The following is a 23683-nucleotide window of genomic DNA, read 5'->3' as shown; positions in this document are numbered from 1 at the left end:
AGCATTGAGGAGCTGAGGCAAACTGTTTTGGTGACTCTACAGTGGAGTCAGAAACTATTTATATTCAGATCCCCCCACTTTCTGAACACTTTTTTTCCCATCCATCCATTTCTTAACCCGCTGAATCCGAATACAGGGTCACGGGGGTCTGCTGGAGCCAATCCCAGCCAACACAGGGCACAAGGCAAGAACCAATCCTGGGCAGGGTGCCAACCCACCGCAGACACTTTTTGTTGTAGATTTAATTTTAAATGGATAGATTTGTCATATTTGTCCATAAATCTACTCTTACTTTGACATTATGGGTTACTGTGCTTCCAGACCACACTAATGGGCCACTGGAAGTACTGCTAGGTGTAGGATAAAAGGAGCCAGAGTTGGGAGGTGCAGGACAAAGCTTTCCAGGAGGAGTGGAGGCAAAAGGACAGAAAGAAAAGAAGAGAAGGACAGAAAGAAAAGAAGAGAAGAAAAGTCCTGTGTGCTATTTACTTGACTGTGCTTGCTGTGCTGTGCTTTGGTGCTGGTGGGAAATGAAGGGAAAGAGTTTCCCACATTAAAATAAAAAGCCTTTGTGTGTTCTGCACTTGTGGATGCTGTCTGTTTGTATCAGGTTGGGGGAGCTGGTGTGCCCCCAGGTGTCCACAATTTGTAATTTCTAAGTACTTTTGGATGTGTCAATCAATATACATGTAAATCGGATGCAAATCACTGGTTGTAGCTGCTGGCAGGTAAGGCAGGATCAAGCACGGGTCAAACGCATGCTGAAAGAAATCTCTTAGTCCAAAAGTTTGTTCTAAAAGTTTTAGTGAAAATTCAAAGCAAACAGTCTACATATGAATAAAGAAAAAAAGGTTGTTACACACATAGAATAAAAAGCAAAAAAATAAATTTAAAAAAATGGGAAAAAATGTCTCTTCTCTAAACTTAGCCTTTTCTTGTTATTCACAGGTCTGTCCAGTGCTGGTTTTCTTTAACGATTTGCTACAAAGAAAAAAGAGCAACATGTGAACCATCTTTGGTGAGTTAGTCATTCATTTGATCAAGTCTTTTCAGCCACTCATGCTCTGGCTTTAACAGGAAGTTTGGGCCTTGAATCCATGTCTTTCTTTTGGTAAAGCTTTCTATGGTGGATCTTCTTGATGCCTGGTCTCCTAGATTTAGTGCAGATGTGACATACTTCCATTGCAAGGGCTGTGAGTGTTCCCTTATCGCTGTAACTCTGTTGGTGACAAAGATTTTGTAGCGAGCACTTTCATTTGTAATGTACCTTAATACAGTGGTGCTGTCAGTCCAAAAGGTTGACTCTTGCAGAAGAATTTGCAGTTAGTGTTTAAGCATTGTATCTTTTTTGACTGCTACCACAGCTGCTGTTAATTCTAACCTTGGCATAGTGACCTGTTTCAGTAGTGCCACTCTAGATGTCCCCATTAGAAACGAACAATGTCTATTATGTTCTTTATTAGTTAGGAGAAGGTATGAAACAGTGCCATATCCATGTTCAGAAGGGTCTCCAAAATGATGCATTTGTGCTGACGTTATGTGACCAAATCTTCTTGGTTTAATGCACCTGTCTACATTGTAATCCACAGGTAGCTGCAAATCGTCCATCCATTTTTTTCATTGTAGGACGTACTTAACTTCCACTTCTTCGTTCCATCTATATTTCTCTTTACGCAGTTCTCTTAAAATAAGTTTAGCAGGCAATATAACTGGTGCTAAGAATCAAAGTGAGTCTTGTACCAGGCTTATCTTGCAGCTTTACCTAGACCTTTAAACTGTCAGTTTGTGAGCACCATTGAACGCCTAAGGCTCTCTCAACTGATAACAAATCATAGCTTAAGTCTAAGTCCTTTTGATCAATAGCCCTGTTTTCTTCGGGTATGGACAATAAGACTGCTTGGCTATTACTCACCCATTTGGTAAAGTGAAACTCTCCCTTGAAACACACGGCTTGAAGATCTTTGGCCAATTTTATGGCTTGTTCTTTTGTAGCAACTGACTTTAACACTAGAATCCCTGAAGCCTACGAAAAAACTCATAATCCCAGGCCACCTTAAATTCCATTGCACCTCTTCATTAGTGTCTCTTATGTTGTAAATGTGTCAATTAGCACAAGCAGCAAGCAGACTGCTGTCCCATCCCCACCACCACCGCAGTGTTAATTGCTTCTTCAGAAGCTGTGCCTCGGACATCCTCAGCTGTTCTTCATAGAGCATAAAAGGCACAACTAGATGAGAAAGTAGCACCAAAAAGATGTACTGTCATTTTGTATTCCTCTAGTCCATCACTTAGATTATCTTTAGGCCACCACAGGAAATGAAGAAGATCAGTATCTTCATCTGGAACTTTCACTTAATAAAACATTGGTTTAATTAATATCTGCCATTAATGCAACGGGCTGCTCTCTGAATCTTGTAAGAACTCCAATGATAGTATTAGTTAAGATCCTTTCAGCAACTGCTCACTCAGTGAGAAGCCTCGGTAAGTGGCTGAGTCAAAAACCACTCTAATTTTAATTTTCTTTGGATGATATACTCCGGGTTGAGGGATGTATCTCACTCTCTCTCATTTGAATGACAACTGTTCTGTAGGTAACCTAATAGCATATCTTTTGTCTAAAATGTCCTGCATAAAAATTTTGTAATCCTCATGGAACACTGGGTACCTTTTAAGTTTTCTCTTGAGGCCAATAGCACACTGTTCTGCAATGCAACGATTGTTTGGCATTTTAAGTGTCTCATCTTTAAAGGCCAGATTAATGTCCATCCACTAACTTTGCAGACTCTGAGGCTATGTGTATGAACTTAATGTCCTCCTGTGACTTTTCCTCTTTCTCTTCACAGCTGTGCTCTGGAAAGTCTATAGTGTATTGCTGGTATAACATTTGTTCTATTTCCATTATTGACACACGATTGATTGTGTAACTTGTAGTCCTTCATGTCTGTCCCCTTTATTAAGCCGTTAACAATGCATCCAGGAGCCATCTTCACAGCATAAGGAACTTCACCTCTACTGCGTATGACTTGGCATGGCTCTAGGGACACTTGTACATATTAACAAGCCGACTTCTAAGATTAAGAATGCTAAGATTTGCTTTAGGTGTGACGAGGATGGATAGGATTAGAAATGAGTACATTAGAGGGTCAGCTCAAGTTCGACGGTTGGGAGACAAAGTCAGAGAGACAAGATTGCTTTGGTTTGGACATGTGCAGAGGAGAGATGCTGGGTATATTAGGAGAAGGATGCTAACAACAGAGCTGCCAGGGAAGAGGAAAAGAGGAATGCCTAAGAGAAGGTTTATGGATGTGGTGAGAGAGGACATGCAGGTGATGGGTGTGACAGAGCAAGATGAAGAGGACAGAAAGATATGGAATAAGATGATCCGTTGTGGCAACCCCTAATGGGAGAAGAAGCCAACTTCTGACTTTATCTTGGGTAGATACACATCCTTGAGATCCGACCACCTGGTGATATCCTCTTGCATTAGGATGTTCTCCCATTTCACTGGTATAAAGTTCAGTGTGTAAACCACCAGCAATTCGATAAATATGTTTTCATCCACCCCACCCCAATCCAATAAAATGTGCTGATGTGGACTTCAGCTTCTCTTCCAGGGAGATTTTTTTGCTCTTGTAAGCTTTCTGTGCAGAATGTAGCTGTACTGCCAGAGTCTATCAGAGCATATATTTCTACACATCTTTCACCCATTTTAGACTTAACTTTAACTGGGACCACAGCTAGGACAAACTCTTTACTGGCCCCAGTAGCAGTGAACGTCTCTAATGGCTCGATAGAAACATACGAAGAAGAAATATTCTTCTTTTGCGACTCTGTGTGCTCCTTTTTACTGGGCATGGCTTTATTGTCTTTGTTCATGTGCAAAATGACTGGGTGTGACTGAGAACATATTTGACATTCTATTTTTTCTACACAGTCTTTAAGTAAGATGACCTTGCTTAAGGCAATTTAAAGCATAAGAATTTAGATTTCAAAAAGGAAATTCTATTTTCATACTTTAGTCCCTTGAACATAATGCATTCAACAAGAACGTGAAATTCCTTGCAAAACAGACAAGGCTTACGGCCATCTCTGTCTTTTCAACTTAGGTGTCTGTAATCCCCTTTCAACAGCGACAGCAAAGTTTATAGTAGAACTGCTTTTTCTCATGCCACACTTCACAGGAAGCTTCCTTTGATGAATATTTTCCATTTCTTTCTTGAAAGCATGACTTTGATAGATGGCACTGTACACAGGAGGTAAGGTTATTGTAGCCTGTTGTTCCGGAAAGTCAAATAGGTTAGTGAGAAGTGGGCCTTTGTTTTCTTTACCTTTGATAATAATAATAATAATAATAATAATAATAATACATTTTATTTATATAGCGCCTTTCCCATGCTCAAGGCACTTACAGAATATAAGAAAGCACGGCAGGGTATACAGTATACAGCATTGTACAAACTAAATAAATAAATAAGGAAGATTACGACAGTGAGTTCAGAGAAAAAAGAAGAAAAAAAAACATAACAGACAACATACAGTGCATCCAGAAAGTATTCACAGCGCATCACTTTTTCCACATTTTGTTATGTTACAGCCTTATTCCAAAATGGATTAAATTAATTTTTTCCTCAGAATTCTACACACAACACCCCATAATGACAACGTGAAAAAAGTTTACTTGAGGTTTTGCAAATTTATTAAAAATAAAAAAACTGAGAAATCACATGTACATAAGTATTCACAGCCTTTGCGCAATACTTTCGATACTGTCGATGCACCTTTGGCAGCAATTACAGCCTCAAGTCTTTTTGAATATGATGTCACAAGCTTGACACACCTATCCTTGGCCAGTTTCGCCCATTCCTCTTTGCAGCACCTCTCAGGCTCCATCAGGTTGGATGGGAAGCGTCGGTGCACAGCCATTTTAAGATCTCTCCAGAGATGTTCAATCAGATTCAAGTCTGGGCTCTGGCTGGGCCACTCAAGGACATTCACAGAGTTGTCCTGAAGCCACTCCTTTGATATCTTGGTTGTGTGCTTAGGGTCGTTGTCCTGCTAAAAGATGAACCATCACCCCAGTTTGAAGTCAAGAGCGCTCTGGAGCAGGTTTTCATCCAGGATGTCTCTGTACATTGCTGCAGTCATCTTTCCCTTTATCCTGACTAGTCTCCCAGTTCCTGCTGCTGAAAAACATCCCCACAACATGATGCTGCCACCACCATGCTTCACTGTAAGGATGGTATTGGCCTGGTGACGAGCGGTGCCTGGTTTCCTCCAAACGTAACGCCTGGCATTCACACCAAAGAGTTCAATGTTTGTCTCATCAGACCAGAAGATTTTGTTTCTCATGGTCTGAGAGTCCTTCAGGTGCCTTTTGGCAAACTCCAGGCGGGCTGCCATGTGCCTTTTACTAAGGAGTGGCTTCCGTCTGGCCACTCTACCATACATGCCTGATTGGTGGATTGCTGCAGAGATGGTTGTCCATCTGGAAGGTTCTCCTCTCTCCACAGAGGACCTCTGGAGCTCTGACAGAGTGACCATCGGGTTCTTGGTCACCTCCCTGACTAAGGCCCTTCTCCCCCGATTGCTCAGTTGAGATGGCCGGCCAGCTCTAGGAAGAGTCCTGGTGGTTTCGAACTTCTTCCACTTACGGATGACAGAGGCCACTGTGCTCATTGGGACCTTCAAAGCAGCAGAAATTCTTCTGTAACTTTCCCCAGATTTGTGCCTCGAGACAATTCCTTTGACTTCATGCTTGGTTTGTGCTCTGACATGAACTGTCAACTGTGGGACCTTATATAGACAGGTATGTGTCTTTCCAAATCATGTCCAATCAACTGAATTTACCACAGGTGGACTCCAATTAAGTTGCAGAAACACCTCAAGGATGATCAGGGGAAACAGGATACACCTGAGCTCAATTTTGAGCTTCATGGCAAAGGCTGTGAATACTTATGTACATGTGATTTCTCAATTGTTTTATTTTTAATAAATTTGCAAAAACCTTAAGTAAACCTTTTGCAGTCAACAATCTAGATGAGAACAGGCTATTCAGCCCAACTAAGTTTAATTCTTCTAAATGGATTCTTCCAATTCACTTAATTCTTCTAAAGATGCATCAAGTCTAGTTTTTAAAATCCTCAAGTCTTATTGTCTACCACGCTACTTGGTAGTTTATTCCAAGTGTCTATAGTTCTCTTCGTAAAGAAAAACGTCCTAATGTTTGTGCGAAATTTACCCTTAACAAGTTTCCAACTGTGTCCCTGTGTTATTGATGAACTCATTTTAAAATAATGTTCTCGATCCACTGTACTAATTCCCTTCATAATTTTAAACACTCCAATGATGTCACTTCTTAATCATCTTTTACTTAAACTGAAAAGGCTCAGCTCTTTTAATTTTTCTTCATAATTCATCCCCTGTAGCCCTGGAATCAGCCTAGTTGCTCTTCTCTGGACTTTTTCTAGCACTGCTATGTCCTTTTCATAGCCTGGAGACCAAACCTGCACCCAGTACTCCAGATGAGGCCTCACCAGTGTGTTATAAAGCTTGTGCAGAACCTCCCTGGACTTGTACTCCACACATCCGGGCACTATATAGCCTGATATTCTTTTTGCCTTAATGGCTTCTGAACACTGTCTGGAAGTTGATAGTGTAGAGTCCACTATGACTTCTAAATCCTTCTCATAAGGTGATCATTTGATTTTTAGACTTCCCATTGTGTATTCAAACTTAACCTATAGGTACTACTTTACATTTACTGACATTATATTTCATCTGCCAAACACCTGCCAAGGCCTGTATGCTGTCCAAATTCTTCTGTAACGATATAACGGATTCCAAATTATCTGTCAATCCACCTATCTTGGTATTATCTGCAGATTGAACCAGCTTGTAACTTACAGTATATTCCTATCCAAATCATTTATATATATATTAAAAATAGCAGCGGCCCGATCACTGACCCCTGTGGAACACCACTCTTAACATCGGCCAATTCTGATGAGGTTCCTCACACCATCACCCTCTGCTTCCTGTGTCTGAGCCAATTCTGCACCCATCTACAAAAATCACTCTGAACTCCCACTTCTTTTAGTTTGATGCCCAACCTCTCATGTGCTACTTTATCAAATGCTTTCTGTATTCCTCCATGTGTCCTCAGGATGCACCCTGGGTAAACTGGAGGCTGGAAATTGGCCTGGTATGAGCAAATTTGGGTATGTGTGGCTAGCAAAAGACTTTTATCCTCTGGCACTTTGTGGCCATATAATGGCAGAAATACCTTAAAATACTAGATGAATGAAATGAATGATTTCAGTAAAAATAATCACAGTGTTCTCCGAACCCTGTCCAAATGCTGAACCACATCAATGATGTCTCAAACTTACTTCACTACTACTGACCGCTTAAACATACTGCATGCATTCACAATAGTCAAGTTACCGTTGTCAGTTATCTACACATTACAGGCAGCTATGAATAAAACATTTTATCAGTAACTGTGCATTTTATTAAACTTCAAGCTTTCAGTGTGATGATATTATGTTAGTTTAGATTAGATAAACTTCATTAATCCCAGGAACATAAAAAACAAGGATACAGGCTCACTGGACAAATAATGCAGCCAATCAATCAATAATAAATAAATAAATAAAACAAGTACATCGGGTGGAAGCATTGAACTGCCCAATAGCAGTGGGCAGAAAGACCCCCAGAGGCACTTTTTAGCACACCGTGGTGGAATAAGCCAATGGCTAAAAGTGCTCGAGGACAGCGTCTCCTGTAGAAGATAGGGAAGATTTTTCATGATGGCATCCAATTTTGCCATTATCCTTTTTTTCTCCACAACAGCTGCCAGTATGTCCAGGGTTTGCCCTGTGATGGAACAGGCTTTCCTAATAAGTTTGTTCAAGCATTATGATTCTTTTGTGCTCAGGTTACTTCCCCAGGAGACTGCAGCGTAGAAAACCACACTGGCTACTGTGGACTGGTAGAACATTTCCAGCATCTTGCTGTGCACATCAAAAGACCTGACCAAGTCCAGTTTGCTCAGGCCCCTCTTCTACAGGGTTACTGTGTTGTCGGACCAGTCCAGTTTGTTGTTCACGTGAACCTCCAGGTACTTGTAGCTCTGCACCACTTCCATGTCCTCCATCCGAGTAGTGACTGGTCTCAGAGGCTCCTTGGCACATCGGATGTCCACCACCAGCTCTTTTGTGTTGCTGATGTTGAGTTGCAGGCTGTTGTCCCTGCACCACAAGACAGAGTCCTCCATGACTTTTCTGTATTCTGACTTGTCTCCATCATTAATAAAGCCTAGGATGGACAAGTCATCTGAAAATTTCTGTAGTGTGGTGGTGGAAATTTCTTGTTTGGAGAATTAACAGGAAGGGAACAAGGACTGTTCCCTGAGGTGCTGAAGTATTACACACCACAATTTCAGATACACACTCCCTGAGTCTCACAAACCGCTGTCTGAGGTCAGGTTGTCCATAATGCAGGAGATTGTGTGAGCATTATTGACAGATAGTTATTAGAAGCACTGAAAAAGTCAAAGAACATTATTCAGACTGTGGAACCGGCTTTGTCCAAGTGGGAGCAGGCTCTGTGGAGCATGTAGATGAGAGCATTCTTCACACCTATGTGTTCCTGACAGACAAACCGCAGAGGATCCAGATTTTCTGAGACCAGGGGTTGCAGGTGTTTTAGGACCAGCCTCTCACAGGTCTTCACAATGTGTGAAGGAAGAGCAACTGGTCTGAAGTCTGAAGACCACTGCAATGCTGTTTCTTTGGCACTAGGACCACATAGGATGTTTTCCACAGCTGGGGAACTGTCTGCTCCTGTATCCTGATTCACCCTAGTCTTACTTATTAAACCTGCAAGTGTAGAAGAAATTAACTTGTTCCATAAATCTTCTGTCATCAATATTTAAAACAGAAACCCCACACATGTTACAGTCTGTTTAAGACAGGGTTCCTCCCCAACTTGTGTTTAAATTTCTTCTTTTTGGTCTTCTTTGCTCAAATTTGATCCTATCATGTATGTTATTATTGTTAGTTTGTTATAATTTCTGTCTAATTATACAGTATTTTTATAGTTGTTAGATCTTCTGGTCAGTTGTCTCTGGTTGTCCCTCGTACCAAATGTAAAACCAAGGGGGACAGGGCCTTTGCAGCTGCTGCCCCTCCCTGTGGAACTCTTCACTGTTCAAAACAAGATTAAAAACTCACTTCTATTCACTTGCATTCCGTGACCTTCAGTAATATTGATGGTTTCCTCTTTGTGATTATATAACATTATTTCTGTTTATTATGTATCTTATTTTATGTTAATATATTTTATTACTATTTATGTTTTATGTTAATGGTTTTTGTTTTTCTTTTATTCTATTATTGTAAAGCACTTTGGCCACAGCATTACTACATTGTTTTAAATGTGCTATATAAATAAATTGACATTGACATTATTTTATCTTAGTGATCAGCAATAATGGATACAATGAGGCTATTAGAAGTAAACTGGATACATTAGGATTAAAAGTCAAGACGGAGGTAAAAAGCTTAGGGGTGATTGTTGACTGTAATCTGAATTTTAAATCACATATTAATCAGATCACTAGGACAGCATTTTTTCACTTAAGAAACATAAGTAAAGTTAGACCGCTTATATCACTGAAAGATGCTGAGAAATTAGTTCAAGCGTTTGTTTTCAGTCGACTAGATTACTGTAACGCACTCCTCTCAGGACTACCCAAAAAAGACATAAATCGACTGCAACGAGTGCAGAATGCAGCTGCTAAAATCCTAACTAGGAAAAGAAAATCCGAACACATTTCTCCAGTTTTAATGTCACTACACTGGTTACCTGTGTCATTCAGAATTGACTTTAAAATTCTGCTTATGGTTTATAAAGCCTTAAATAATCTCGCCCATCTTATATATCGGAATGTCTGACACCTTATATTCCAAATCGTAACCTCAGATCCTCAAATGAGTGTCTCCTTATAATTCCAAAAGCTAAACTTAAAAGAAGTGGTGAGGCGGGTGACCTTCTGCTGCTATGCACCTAAAATCTGGAATAGCCTGCCAATAGGAATTTGCCAGGCTGATACAGTGGAGCACTTTAAAACACTGCTGAAAACACATTACTTTAACATGGCCTTTTTATAACTTCAATTCAATTTAATTTAACTTAATCCTGATACTCTATAAGTTCAATTTCCTCATAATAACTATTCATGGTGGCTCTAAAATCCGTACTGACCCCTACTCTCTCTTCTGTTTCTTTTTCCGGTTTCTTTGTGGTGGTGGCCTGCGCCACCACCACCTACTCAAAGCTTCATGATGCTCCAACAATGATGGACGGTTTAAAAGGCAGAAGTCTACGAGACCATCATCATCATCAAGTTCTTCCGTGAGAACCCTGAATCCAAAGAGGACTGTTTCATTTATGTTAGGTAGAATGCCCAGAGGGGACTGGGTGGTCTCATGGTCTGGAATCCCTACAGATTTTATTTTTTCTCCAGCCGTATGGAGTTTTTTTGTTTTTTCTGTCCCCCCTGGCCATTGAACCTTACTCTTATTCGATGTTAATTAATGTTGATTCATTTTGTTTTATAATTGTGTCTTTCATTTTTCTATTCTTTAATATGTAAAGCACTTTGAGCTACTGTTTGTATGAAAATGTGCTATATAAATAAATGTTGTTGTTGTTGTTGTTGTATTTTCTGTTCATTTATTTTCCACATGTCTAATTATGTTTTCTGATATTGAATTTTCTGGGAGGATCCCCCCCAAAAGGACGGGCCACTCTTCCATCACCGTTAAGGTGATTATTTAAATCCAGTGAATAAATAGCAGTCCTTTTTCACGCATATGATTTTGAATGTACATGTAAAGGTCATTGCCCATTGACAGGAGATGAGATGGGATGTTAGGACTTTAGAACTCTTTGGCGATAAAATTTCTGGTTTGACTCATACATCTGTTACAGTCATTTGGATTTAAATCTCTGCCACGCAAAGCATAGTTTATACATTCAATTTGCACACCAGTACCATGGCGATAGTTTGAACCACTTTCTAACACTGAAAACAGACATCAGTCATCCGCAGGCCAGGAATTTACCCTGTTCATCTCACTGTTGATCAGCATTTCATCTCAAGCAGTCAGTATGGCGGGCACCTGAACTATTATTCTTGGCAGTGCTTCTTAACATGCATATTGAGATCATTTTAGTTGCTTTTCTTGAGGATTGTGTTGTCTGCTTTTCATTTTCAAATAGTTACCACCGTTTAAATTAAAGTCAGATTTAGGCCGGCTTTAGATGTGAATCAACATTGCTTCTTTCCTTATCCGTTTTAAAACTGGACTGTCTTTTTTGCACATCAGTTGTGGACTTTGTATTTGTGATTTATTTGCTTTATATGTGTATGGGTGGTGGGGTTTTGGTGGGTAATACTGTTTGTTTTGTGCATTGCTTATTGTCCCTTATGGTCTGTTTATTCAAGTGCTAGTTTTTTTTTTTTTAATATATGTATGTTCTGTTTAGTATCATTTATTCAATTTAATATATTCTCAAATTTCTACTTTCATTCTACTAAAAGTTGCTTTACTTGTTGTCATGGATGTGAGGCTGGATATGTTGCGATATTGTCCAAACATACAGTAGCTTAGATTCCTACTGGGAAATGGACATTGTGTCGACTCATTAGTGTTCTTTTTTGAGTGAGTCGTTATAGCTTCTCTTCAAATAAATCCTCCTTTCATAAAGATTTTTCATTGCCTTGCTCTGTACAAGCCAGGGGTCGACTGTAGTCCCCTCCTTAATGGGGCATTTTTTTAGTTTGGGATATTTCAGAGTATATTTTTGAACTTTTGAGAGTTAAGCACATTTTAGCCCAGGGGTAGGCCAAGTCCAGCCACTCAAGTGGAAGCTAGGCTACCTTTCAATGCACTTTCTCTGGGCTGGCTAATAGGAGTAAGGCCTGCTCCTCTGGCTATTTCTGAAGGACTCACAACAGTTGTCTATTATGTGTGAGTAATCACAACAACATAATTTAGAGTCTAAATACTATGGCTCTTACTTTTTAATAAGCTCATTGGTTTATCTTACCTTTCTTTGCTGTTTTTTCTATGTAAGGCAAGTTGTTGGTGTCCCCAGATCCAACTTTAAAAAAGGGAACATTAAGTTCATGAAGAAACTCAACTGCCATCTGTAAAGAAAAAAATGGCTTTGGTGAGATCAAATACAGAAGGTCAATTTCAATAACCTGAGCTTAGTCTACAAGATGGGCTTCATTTTGTTTTAGCACAATGCAATAGTGATTAGACATTAAAGAATGAGGACGCCATGTACATAAGAACACAGGCAAGCAAGCAAGTTGAATTTACTGACTATAATTAACAGTGCTAAATTAAAAAGAATATTAATGTTCTAATTAGACTGACTGCAGGACTAAGAGGTATGAGCTTTGAGGAGAGACTGAAGGAGCTGGTGGCTGTTATCTTTGAGTAAACTCTGCAACAAGAACATGGCAGTACAGTAATGGCAAACTTAGTAAGGGAAGATTTTGCTCCAAAGATAGAAAGTTTTTCGTCAAGCAAAGAACCATACAGTAGAAATATGGAATAAATTACCAAGTAGTGTGGTGGAGTGGAGGATTTTAGGGTTTTTTTTAGACAACTGGGTGAATATGATGGATGAGCACATTGGGCTGAATGCCTTTTCTGGTTAAAAACTAATTTTTACTAATATTCTTATTTAGTCATAAGTTTATACAGGAAAGTAAAAAAATACAATGAGTACGCCAGAGGTGGTTTTAGGGGTGTGTGGGGCCCAGGGCTGACCAACCCCACGCAAGGCCGGTTACGTCAAACACTGTTACCGGTATGTGTGGACTGTATAAACTTTCGTGAAAATTTTATAAAAATAATGTAAACATACACTGGATTACGGTATTCAGCAAAATTTTTCCAAGATAAAGCGTGGACTAAATCAAAACATAACTGGAGAATATAGCTTGACAAATCCACTTGATCGGGACACACAGACCTCAAAAGTGGGGCCCCCTTAGATGCAGGGCCTGGGGCAGTTGCCCCACTTGCCACCCCCAAATGCTGCTCTTGGAGTTCACCCTCTTTAAATTCCGTGACTTTACATAATTGGGTATATGTAACAATTTTCAAGCTTCCACAAAGTGTTAAAATTTGATCAGTATAACCTCAAATGAGAAAAAACACTTTTCAGTTTAATCAATCAGAGGGCAGTAGAACACAGACATATGGGGGGGGTCCCAAAAACAATGAGATTTGAAGAAAAAAAAAAAACATATTTTTCTCAGAATATTTCCAAAATTTAATCACCCTCAAAATACTTTCCCTGAGACACAATTCACTTATACCACTGCTTTTTCCATTGTTCAAAACTGATCTGAAACTCTTGTGCCTCCGTTGTTTGTTTCTTGATTTCTTGACCACCTCTACATCTAGAAAACACTTTCTTTTAAGGTCTCTCTTCATTCTCAGAAATAAGAGAAAAACGCTGGGTGCAAGGTTCAGGGAGTGTGGGGTGGGAAACTGTTGTCATCCTGTTTTTAGTGAGAAACTGCTGCACACTCAATGCTGCAAGGGTGGGAGCGTTGTTATGATGCAGAAGCCACTTGCCTGATTGCCAAAATTCAGGTCATTTTCTCCACACTGCATCAGAAAAAAAGCTTGAGCACTTCAAGAACACCATTTAGGTTAACATAGCGTTCATCTTAAAGAAATAGCATAAAGGCTTAATAAATGTCGGAAACCTGTTCAGGCACACCAGGACACCAGATAAAGGTCAATTGAACCACAAAATATACACTGAAATATAAGAATTGGTTTAGGAAAAATACTGAGGTGGTCAGGTAAATAAGGAATGTACCAGAAGAAAGGTTAATATAATATACAAAATGTACTGAAGGATGACTAAGAGTTGAATAAGAAGTCAGCGGATGTCCTATAAACGAGAATGGACAACTGTTATATGCACAGAAATTTCAAGGGTGGTGGCGCAACTCAAAGGTATAAAAAGAACCAGAATATAATATAACAGACGTTTATTTTATATAAGTCATTTGGGTGTAACCCAACGAACCAACCAGAGTAAAATGTATGCATTGATTGACACTGTATGTAAATTCAACAGTTTATAAAATGAACTTCTACTGTTTGATTCTTGGACCATTTTGACCAGGCTGTAACAGACTGCTTTTGAAGATTGCTCCCTCCAAGGCATTTTGCTGTGGAGTAACTAAAAGATACAATGAAGAGCTTTTCACCTGTCTGATTACTGAATTGCCCTGTTAGAGTATGTTTCTTTCTTTAATAAGATTTTAATTTTCTACAACATTGGTCAAATATTGCATAGGGCAGTCTAGTACAGCCATCTAGCCGCAAACGTCGGAAATAATGCATCAAATCCAATAATTTTCATTATTTTTGGGCCCCCCCCTCATATTTATTGTGACTGTTGTTGTTGCGAGGGATTTCTCTCTATGCCTGTGCTACATACATTACAAAACAACCAAAAACATGTAATGCAGAAGCAAACTTGTATGTATCAATTTAGTTTAGGTACTGGAAAAATGCACCTATTACTTATTTACTCTTATGCAGCAAGACCTTGACAATGGCTTCTTTAAGTCGTCATAACACTTATAAAACATCAGTAGATCAGTTATTCACCTCTGTGCAGTGTGGCATATGGACATGATGGGCAAATGACTTGCTAATATATAGGATTCACAGGTCTTATACTAAATATGTAATATCATCAGAAATGTGTACCTGCACCACCACCACCTACTCAAAGCATCATGATGCACCAACATTGATGGACTGAAAGCCAGAAGTCTACGTGACCATCATCATCAGGTCCTTCCATGAAAACCCTAAATCCAAAGAGGACTGTTTCATTTATGTTAGGTAGAATGCCCAGAGGGGACTGGGTGGTCTCTTGGTCTGGAACCCCTACAGATTTTATTTTTTTCTCCAGCCTTTGGAGTTTTTTTGTTTTTCTGTCCACCCTGGCCATCGGACCTTACTCTTATTCTATGTTAATTAATGTTGACTTATGTTTATCTTTTATTGTGTCTTCTATTTCTCTATTCATTTTGTAAAGCACTTTGAGCTACATTTATTTGTATGAATATGTGCTATATAAATAAATGTTGATTGATTGATTGACTGAAAATGAAGTAAATATGTCCATGTGGCAAACAATAATCAAAATTTTCTTTCAGAAATTAAATATATATGTACAGAATGGAAATCATTCAGAGAAAACACTCCAGGGCCTCTGAATATGATAATAAATGGGACTGTTGTATTTCTAATCACATACAAAAACTGAACTAATGATCTTAAAGACCTATGGAACAAATAAATGATGACCTTACAGCAACTGCCAACAAACCTCACTTAAACGTCTTTGGGGATGTGTGAAGTAAACACGCACAGGCATGGGGAGAAGGTTAAAAATCCACAAGGGCAAAACATCTGCCACAGAACTCAAACCCAGTATGCTGAATCTGTGAGATGGCAGTGATACACACTGCACCAGTGTGCTGTCCTTGTGATAATCACGTTTTAGTTTTGATCGAACAACAGCTGATGTTTTAACAGCAGGGGTCCCCAACTCCGGTCCTGGAGTTTTCATTCTAACCCTTTTCTTAATTAATTCTGCTAATTAATTTCTTTTGAATTAATTTTGATTGAATTGTTTTTAATGCTTTGTTCCCCTGGATTATTTCATTTTTCCTCTGAATTGCTTCATTTCTTTCCTTAAATGGCACCCAAACAGAAATGAAACGTGAAGTGAGTCAGGGCCTCAAAATACAACCAATTTTACTCAAAACAGTTGCTTAATTAGGTTCTGATTCTTGTTGTTATTTAAACCCTTTCTTTAATTCCACGGCTTGTCGCTGCTCTCATTGTGCAATAGCGGACATTTCTGAAATTGTCAATTTTCTCTTTTCTAAGAGCTCTGGTAAAATGTTTTGGGGACCTGAGCAGATCAAAAATCCTGAGACCTTCACCTTTCTTTATTTTTAGATATTGTATGATGGACACAGTTTGCTGGTCATGTTTTGCCTCATTTTGTATCTCACTATTGTTTGGCTTCTAATTAAGGAAAAAGAAACAATTAAGGGATCTGAGTCTTCAAGAGCAAGTCAAATAAAATGAATTCAAAAGAAGTTAATTAGCAGCAAAACAGGTCACTAATTAAGAAAAGGGTTAGAATGAAAGCCTGCAGCCCCTGGGGATCTCCAGGACCACAGTTGGGGACCCCTGGTTTAACAGTTCATGAAATGTCAGATTTTTTTGTAAATCACAGAAAGTGAAATAAATTTAGTTTATACCACCCACCTAACTTGAACAGTCTATCTGAATTGTAAACTTTTTTATTCTTATTAATAGAGCGACTTTTTGCCACACAGAGTGCCTTCAGAAAATATTCAGACCCCTTCACTTTTTTCACCTTTTGCTACATTGCAGTCATTGCAATCATTTAAATTCATTTTTCCCTCATCAAGTAACACTCAATACCCCAGAATGACCAAGCAAAGACAGGATTTTAGGAATTTTTGAAAATGTATTGAAAACAAAAAACTAAAATATCACCGTGACACAAGTATTCAGACCCTTCGATCGTATTATTGAAATTCCACTCAGGTGTATCCCATTCTATTGATCATCGTTGAGATGTTTCTAAACCTTGTTTGGAGTCAACCTGTGATAAATTCAATTGATTGGACATAATTAGGAAAGGTCCACATCTGCCTACAGAAGATCCCAAAGTTGAGCAGAAATCCAAGCCATGAGGTCAGAGGAACTGCCTGCACAGATTAGAGACATTATTGTGTTGAGGCCCAGATCTGAATTCAGCTACAAAAATTTCCTGTAGTCTTGAAGGTCCCCAAAAGCACAGCTGATTTCGTAAATCTTAAAACGACATATTTGGAACAACCACAACTCTTCCTAGAGCTGGCTGCTTGAGAAACTGTGAGAGAAGGGCCTTGGTAAGAGAGGTAACCAACAACCAGATGGTCACTCTGGCTGAGCTCCCACTGAACCTGTGTGGAGATGAGAGAAACTTCCAGAAGGAAAGCAATCACTGTAACATGCCCCTGATCTGGGCTTTATGGCAGAGTGGACAGACAGAAGCCTCTCTTTGTTCTCTGTCAGGTGTTAGCAAAGACCAGGAAGAGAAATCAAAATGAAAAGTGAACACGGAGAGAACAATAGTACCGTGCGACAAGAAAGACCAAGGGTTAGACAAGAGCAAAATCCATAAATAAAATCTGGGGCATTAACGCAGTAAAAAAAATCTTTTAGAGAGTTATAACAAAGTCAGACACTAAAATGCCAACCCGGAAGCTATTTATGACAGCTGAATGACAACCATATACAAAATGACGCTGCGGAATTCCAGAAATGTAAAATACAAAATCAAAACCATAACCAAAGGTTTTAAATAAAGTATCTAATTAATCTCAGAGGATCCTGATGATATGTAGCCTTACAGGAAGGTCTTAGATTAATAAAGAGAAACATATCTCTCTATTATATAAAAAATCTTGGGACAAGACAAGACTTTTTCAGAGAGACGAGACAAGACTTTTTTCAGAGAGATAATTTCACTTCCCGTGAGATGAGACTTTGTACCAAGAGATGAACTGAAAATTTAACAGGTCCAAGCATGGGCGTAAATAAAAGACAAACAATAGAGGAAGAAAAGACAAAGAGTAGAAGACAAAGTAGAACGTCGTAAAAAGGTCCAAAAACGTTGGCAAGATACACATGCAGAGCAGATTACTTATGAATTACTTATGAAAGTACTAAAGTTCGAAAGTCTCAAAAAACTGATAGTAAAGATTGCATTAGCGCTAACAAACGGAAATTATTACTCGGTGAAACAACAGAACCGTGAAAAGAGATCAAATATATGGGCATAGGTGATATAACACAGCTACTACAAGTTTAATTTCAAAGAAACCACAATTCGGTCAGGTTTATATTTATGATCACAGAGAAGCGATGCAACATAGAATTGAAAGAGTTAAACGATCTGACATATTAGAAATTCTACAGCCAATGATGGATACAAATCCATACGTCCAAAAGTATCGTACTTTACACAAAATTTATCTGAAAAACACGGACAAAGAAGTTTTCTTGGATTTCTATATATATAATAAACCAACATGTGACGAATTGTCAACGATGATAGTTTCGAAAGATGGAGATATCAAAGACAGAGCTGATATTCTTGTTGATCTAAAAGCACAGCAAAATTCGTGGCAAGCGGCAGATCCAGGGAATGACTAGTGCATAGGGCCTGCACGGGGGTTGGCAAGCGAAGCGAGCAGGGGGCAGAGCTTCCTAGTTCCTTCCAAAATAAATTTAAAACAACATTGGTTTAGGATACTCCTCAAGACACATGCAGACCCGATTGGATTTTGCAAAAACACATCTAAAGGACTCTCAGACTGTGAAAAACTAGATTCTCTGGTCCGGTGAAACCAAGATTATAGCATCATGTCTTGAGGAAGCAAGTCACTGCTCATTACCTGTACAGGACTACTGAAATGGTGAAGCATGGTTGTGGCAGCATCACACTGTGGGGTTGTGACAAGGACTGGGGACTTGAAAGAGTTGAGGGAAAGTTGAACAGAGCAAAGTACCGAGATATCCTTCATGAAAACTTGCTCCAGAGTACTTTGGACCTTAGGTTCACATTCCAAAAGGACAATGACCCTAAGTACAAATGCAAGGACAACACAGGGGTGGCTCAGGGCACAACTCTGGGAATGTTCTTGAGTTGCCCAGCCAGAGCCCGGACTTACTTAACTAAACATCTCTACAGAGACCTGAAAATAGCCATCCACCCATGGTTTCCATCCAAGCTGGCAGAGTTTGAGTGGATCTGCGGAGAAGAATGTCAGAAAATCTCCAAATCCAGGTGTATGAAGCTTGCTGTGTGAAACCAAAGAAGAGACCAGGTTGGAATGGCTGCAAAACCGGCTTCAAAGAAGTACTGGGTAAAGGGTCTGCATACTTGTGTCAATGTGACATTTCTGCTTTTTTTTGTTTTGTTTTTTCAAAGAAATGTACAAAAAATGACAGAAAACCTGTTCTCTCTTTGTTATTCTGGAGTATTGAATGCTGCTTTCCTAATCCACTGTACATTTAGCTCTACCCAATTTCATCTCACCTTTATAGCTCACACATTACTATATGGATTGATAAGTCACAAGGACAGGCAGGCCTGCCCAAGCATAGGTTAACTTTATATTGCATTTGTAAAAGTGAAATGAAAAGCAAATTTAAGATTTTAACAACACATGAAGGGCTAATCACATTCTACATGCTCACCTGAGCCCATAAAGTGACAGCTTGACAGAGAGATGATGTTTTGATTATTACAAAACGTTAATACTCAATGTACAGAACATTCGCACAATTAAATGCTTGATTCGGTTAATAGAAGATGGGATGGTTAGATTACAGTTTTTATGAGGTGTACATGTTTCAAGGTACATGGTGCCCTTTTTGACAAATAGGCCTAGCACCTGCTATTGCATACAATGCACACACCCTTAATTGTTTATGGTTTATTTGCACACATAATGCTGTTTGAGCATTCATATCTACTGAAGTATGTGTTTTTAATGGGATAGGCTCTGGATTCTTTGTCTCTGAACTAGATTAAGTTGTTTTAATAATGTACTGATACAATTTACTATGCTATATTTATTTTAGTTGATCATTTCACACTAAGAGTGACAGTTTGTAAACTGTGGTCTGAGATTTCTTAGGCAAGGAAGACAAAAGTTTTGAGGTATGGTTGTTCTACTCACTAATCATAGCACCATGTTATTAGTATATTATAGTATGTGACCCTATAAACCTATTTTATATTATCGCACAAAACACTTCTGCCACACACACATACACAAAAATCATATTTAAAGCTGGTTATCGGAGCAGTAGGTTTTCATTTCCTTGCAAGAACAAAAAAACAAAATTAGCTATGTTACAGGTAACAGAATAAATTAAAAAAATTATTTGATATCTCTTGCCTTACATGTACCTTCAGCGTTTCTCCTTGGTATCTATGTGTGACCCACATTTACTCTGAACTCTCGAGCGCGTTCCTGTAAAACAGTGGTCTCAAACTCTGGTCCTGAAGGGCCACAGTGGCAGCAGGTTTTCATTCTAACCCTTTTCTTAATTAGCAATCTGTTTTTGCTGCTAATCAACTTTTTTTAATTAATTGTAATTGACTTGCTCTTGAAGGCTCAGACCCCTTAATTGTTTCTTTTTCCTTAATTAGCAGCCAAAAAATATTGAGATACAAAATGAACCAAAACATGACCAACACTGTTGATTATACAATATCTGAAAATAAAGAAAGGTGAAGGTGTCAGGAATGTTGATCTGCTCAGGTTCCCAGAACACTTTAACAGTGCTCTTAGAAAAGAAAAAAATCAACAATTTCAGGGATGTCTGCTATTGCACAATGAGAGCAGCAACAAGCCATGGAATTAAAGAATTAAAGAACGGGTTTAATTAACAACAAGAATCAGCAACTAATTAAGCAACTGGTTGGAGTGAAATTGGTTGGAGTTTGAGGCCCTGACTTAGTTGGGCTTCTCTTGGCTCACTCACTTCACATTTCATTTCTGTTTGGGTGCCATTTAAGGAAAGAAATGAAGAAATCAGAGGAGCGATGAAGAAGTCCAGGGGAAAGAATCTTAAGAAAAAAAGTCAATTAAAATTAATTCAAAAGAAGTTAATTAGCAGAACAAGCAGTGCACTAGTTAAGAAATGGATTAGAATGAAAACCTGTAGCCACTGGGGCCCTCCACGTCCAGAGATGGGGACCCCTGCTTTACAGTATTTTGCTTTACTGCAATCGCTTCTGCTTGTTGGTTTCTTAGCTGCAATGTGTACAACAAAAGATTTCATTTGAGACTTCTTCACATGGTCAAAGCTGTTTTAGGGTATCAGTGGATCAGCAGTGGGTGTTCCACTGTTTGTTTTGTCTTTCACTATCCCAGATTCCTTGAATTTTCTGAAACGCACACCTTGAAAATCCTGTTTGGTGTGCTATTTTTTCCTAGTTACAGAAAACTTGTTTGGTTAGCTATTTCCAAACCTCTCCTCAAGGCAACTAAGCACATGTGGCTACCGCCCATTTATGTTTAAATTGCACCCTTAGCACACAATATAGCTAATTACTACCACAAAAATCTGAATCAGATGCGTTGTTGTTGGAATTTAATAAATAAATAAAATGACCGGGCCTCCTCAGATGTTCAGGGCATCTCAGAAGATATCAAGACATTTTGGGAAAAGACACATTATTGTAACTTTTTATTGTATTAGTTTTCCTTTGCATTTATTTCAATATTATAAAGTATTTGCATGAACAAACACACACTTACTGCACAGATGAGCATCGTTAAAAGTAATTTGTTTTGGTGGCCTTAGACTTTTGTGCAATACGGTAGAGAGAAAGAGAGAAAGATGGTTTTATTACCAAAAAAGATGATAAAAATCTCTGGTTTCCTGGATTCAAACTGGTCCAAAGTCTGCACTACTTAAAATATAAATTTATAAAATCTGAGTCATAAGTCCATGGAGTATGTAATTAGTCCATTCTGGACTTGGACGTTTTCACATTTTTTTGTTATACATCATTGAATCCCATTGAATTTATTTTGGCTATTTTGACACTGGTCAACAGGAAAAAAAGACTGTTTAATGTCAAAATGAAAATAGATCTCTACAAAGTGGTCTACATTAATTACAGAAAAAAATGAAAAATAATTGCTTTGGGTTACAAAGTGGGCCAGCGGCAAAGACCGAACCAGCAGCACCCTAGGCGAGTACTTATACTTCATCCAGCCATCCCTGTTAAGGGGTCAGTCTGAGGTGTCCTGGATGATGGACTATCCGTCGGGCAGACAGCAGTTTGTGAGACTCAGGGACTGAGTGAGCAACACTGGAACACCACAAGGAATGGGCCTGTCTCCTTTTCTCTACACTCTGTACACCTCAGACTTTAAATATAACAGGAGGTCATGTCACTTGCAGAAATTCTCAGATGATTCTGCACTTATGGGGTGTATTGATGAAGGGGATGAGACACAGGAGAGGAGTCAGAGGGAGAACCCTGTTTCTTGGTGCAAAGGGAATTGTCTACAACTTACCATCAGCAAAACCAAGGAACTGATTACTGACTTTTGCTGCACCAAACAGCCTCTATGTTTGGTCACTATTCAAGAAGTGGATGTAGAGGTGGTCCCCTCCTACAAGTACTTGGAGGACCACATAAATGACAGACTGGACTGGTCTCGGAACACAAAGAAACTATAGAGGAAAGTCTTCCTTAGGAGACTGTGTTCCTTTAATGTTGGAAGTGACTTCCTTCACATCTTCTGCAACTTTGTGATGGCCAGTACAGTTTTCTGCACTGTAGTGTGCTGGGCTGGTAACATCATTTCAGGAGAGGCCCAATGAATTAACAAACTAATTTCAAAGGACAAGCTCAGTTATGGGACACACACTGGACCCCCTGAAGGCAAAGGAGAGAATTAAAAGAAAACTGAGTGCCATTATGAACAATGTTGCACATCCTCTCTCTGAGGACTTTAAGCCAACAGATTATTCAGCAGGAGTGTGTGAAGAAACATTGACATTAAATACTTTTTACATTTTCTGTTGATCTGTGTCAAAAGAGCCAAATTAAACCCACTGTGATTCAACATTAATAACACAAAAAATTCGATAAGGAGGTGAATACTTCAACTTTTTTCTCTCTCTCTCAGTTGAAACACACTTAGGTTAAGTTACTAACTCAGATCCTCCCAGTGAGTAACTGAACCAGCATCCTTGTATTTTAAAATCCAGTGCCTTAATACTACAGTACATTGCTTGCCACAGTAGGACAATTCCCCGTCTTATACAGAAAGTGGCTGGTTCTCCGTCCACCATTGTATCACCGTTAAGCACTTCTTCAATGTTGGTCAGCTCAGTATTACAAAAGCAAAGCATAAAAGAACTGGTGAAATGGCTTTCAGTTTCTATGCACCAAAAATCGGAAATATTTTACCATTAAGAGATATGTTAGGGCAGATCTTGCTTTTGTGATCATTTAAGAAATTACAAACATCACTAGCACTGTTCCATACTGAGGGAAGGAGGTAATGGATTCTTTTCATTAAATGCAAATCTATTTTCTGTTCTTTTAGGCTGTTCACTAATCACTACTTTTTGCACATTTTGCTATTTACCCGGCTCTCATTGTTAGTGTTGTACCCCATTGCCCCCCTGGCCTAAGAGTGCTGCAGCCACCTGAGATGCAGGGAAGATGAAGAGAGCTCCACAAGAGTATCCTATTAATGGTGACACACTGATGGACTGCAGAATGTTCAGGGGCGTCTGGGTGATATTTTGGCCTCGGAAGTCTCACAGGTTTATTTTCTCCACTATCCGGCCAACTGGAGCTTATGTTCCTGTCCTCTTTGGTCAGCTGACCATAGTTTGTAATTAAGCAGGACACTAAGACTCTCTACTGCTAAAAATAACCCTTCTTTACTTTTTACTGGTAACTATTTTCAGCTATTAATATTGCAAAG

General features: G+C 39.0%; 1 protein-coding gene across 1 annotated transcript in view; it reads right to left on the bottom strand.

The window, feature by feature from the left end:
• LOC120532359 (sialic acid synthase-like) overlaps positions 1–23683 on the bottom strand; it is a 58054-nt gene that overhangs the window by 20494 nt on the left and 13877 nt on the right. The window contains exon 3 of the mRNA XM_039758276.1: positions 12118–12217. Within this exon, the coding sequence (XP_039614210.1) occupies positions 12118–12217 (100 nt within the window). The remainder of the gene's footprint in view (positions 1–12117; positions 12218–23683) is intronic.

Source organism: Polypterus senegalus, chromosome 7, assembly GCF_016835505.1.
Source record: "Polypterus senegalus isolate Bchr_013 chromosome 7, ASM1683550v1, whole genome shotgun sequence".
Lineage (NCBI taxonomy): Eukaryota > Metazoa > Chordata > Cladistia > Polypteriformes > Polypteridae > Polypterus > Polypterus senegalus.
This window is presented reverse-complemented; position numbering and strand designations above follow the sequence as displayed.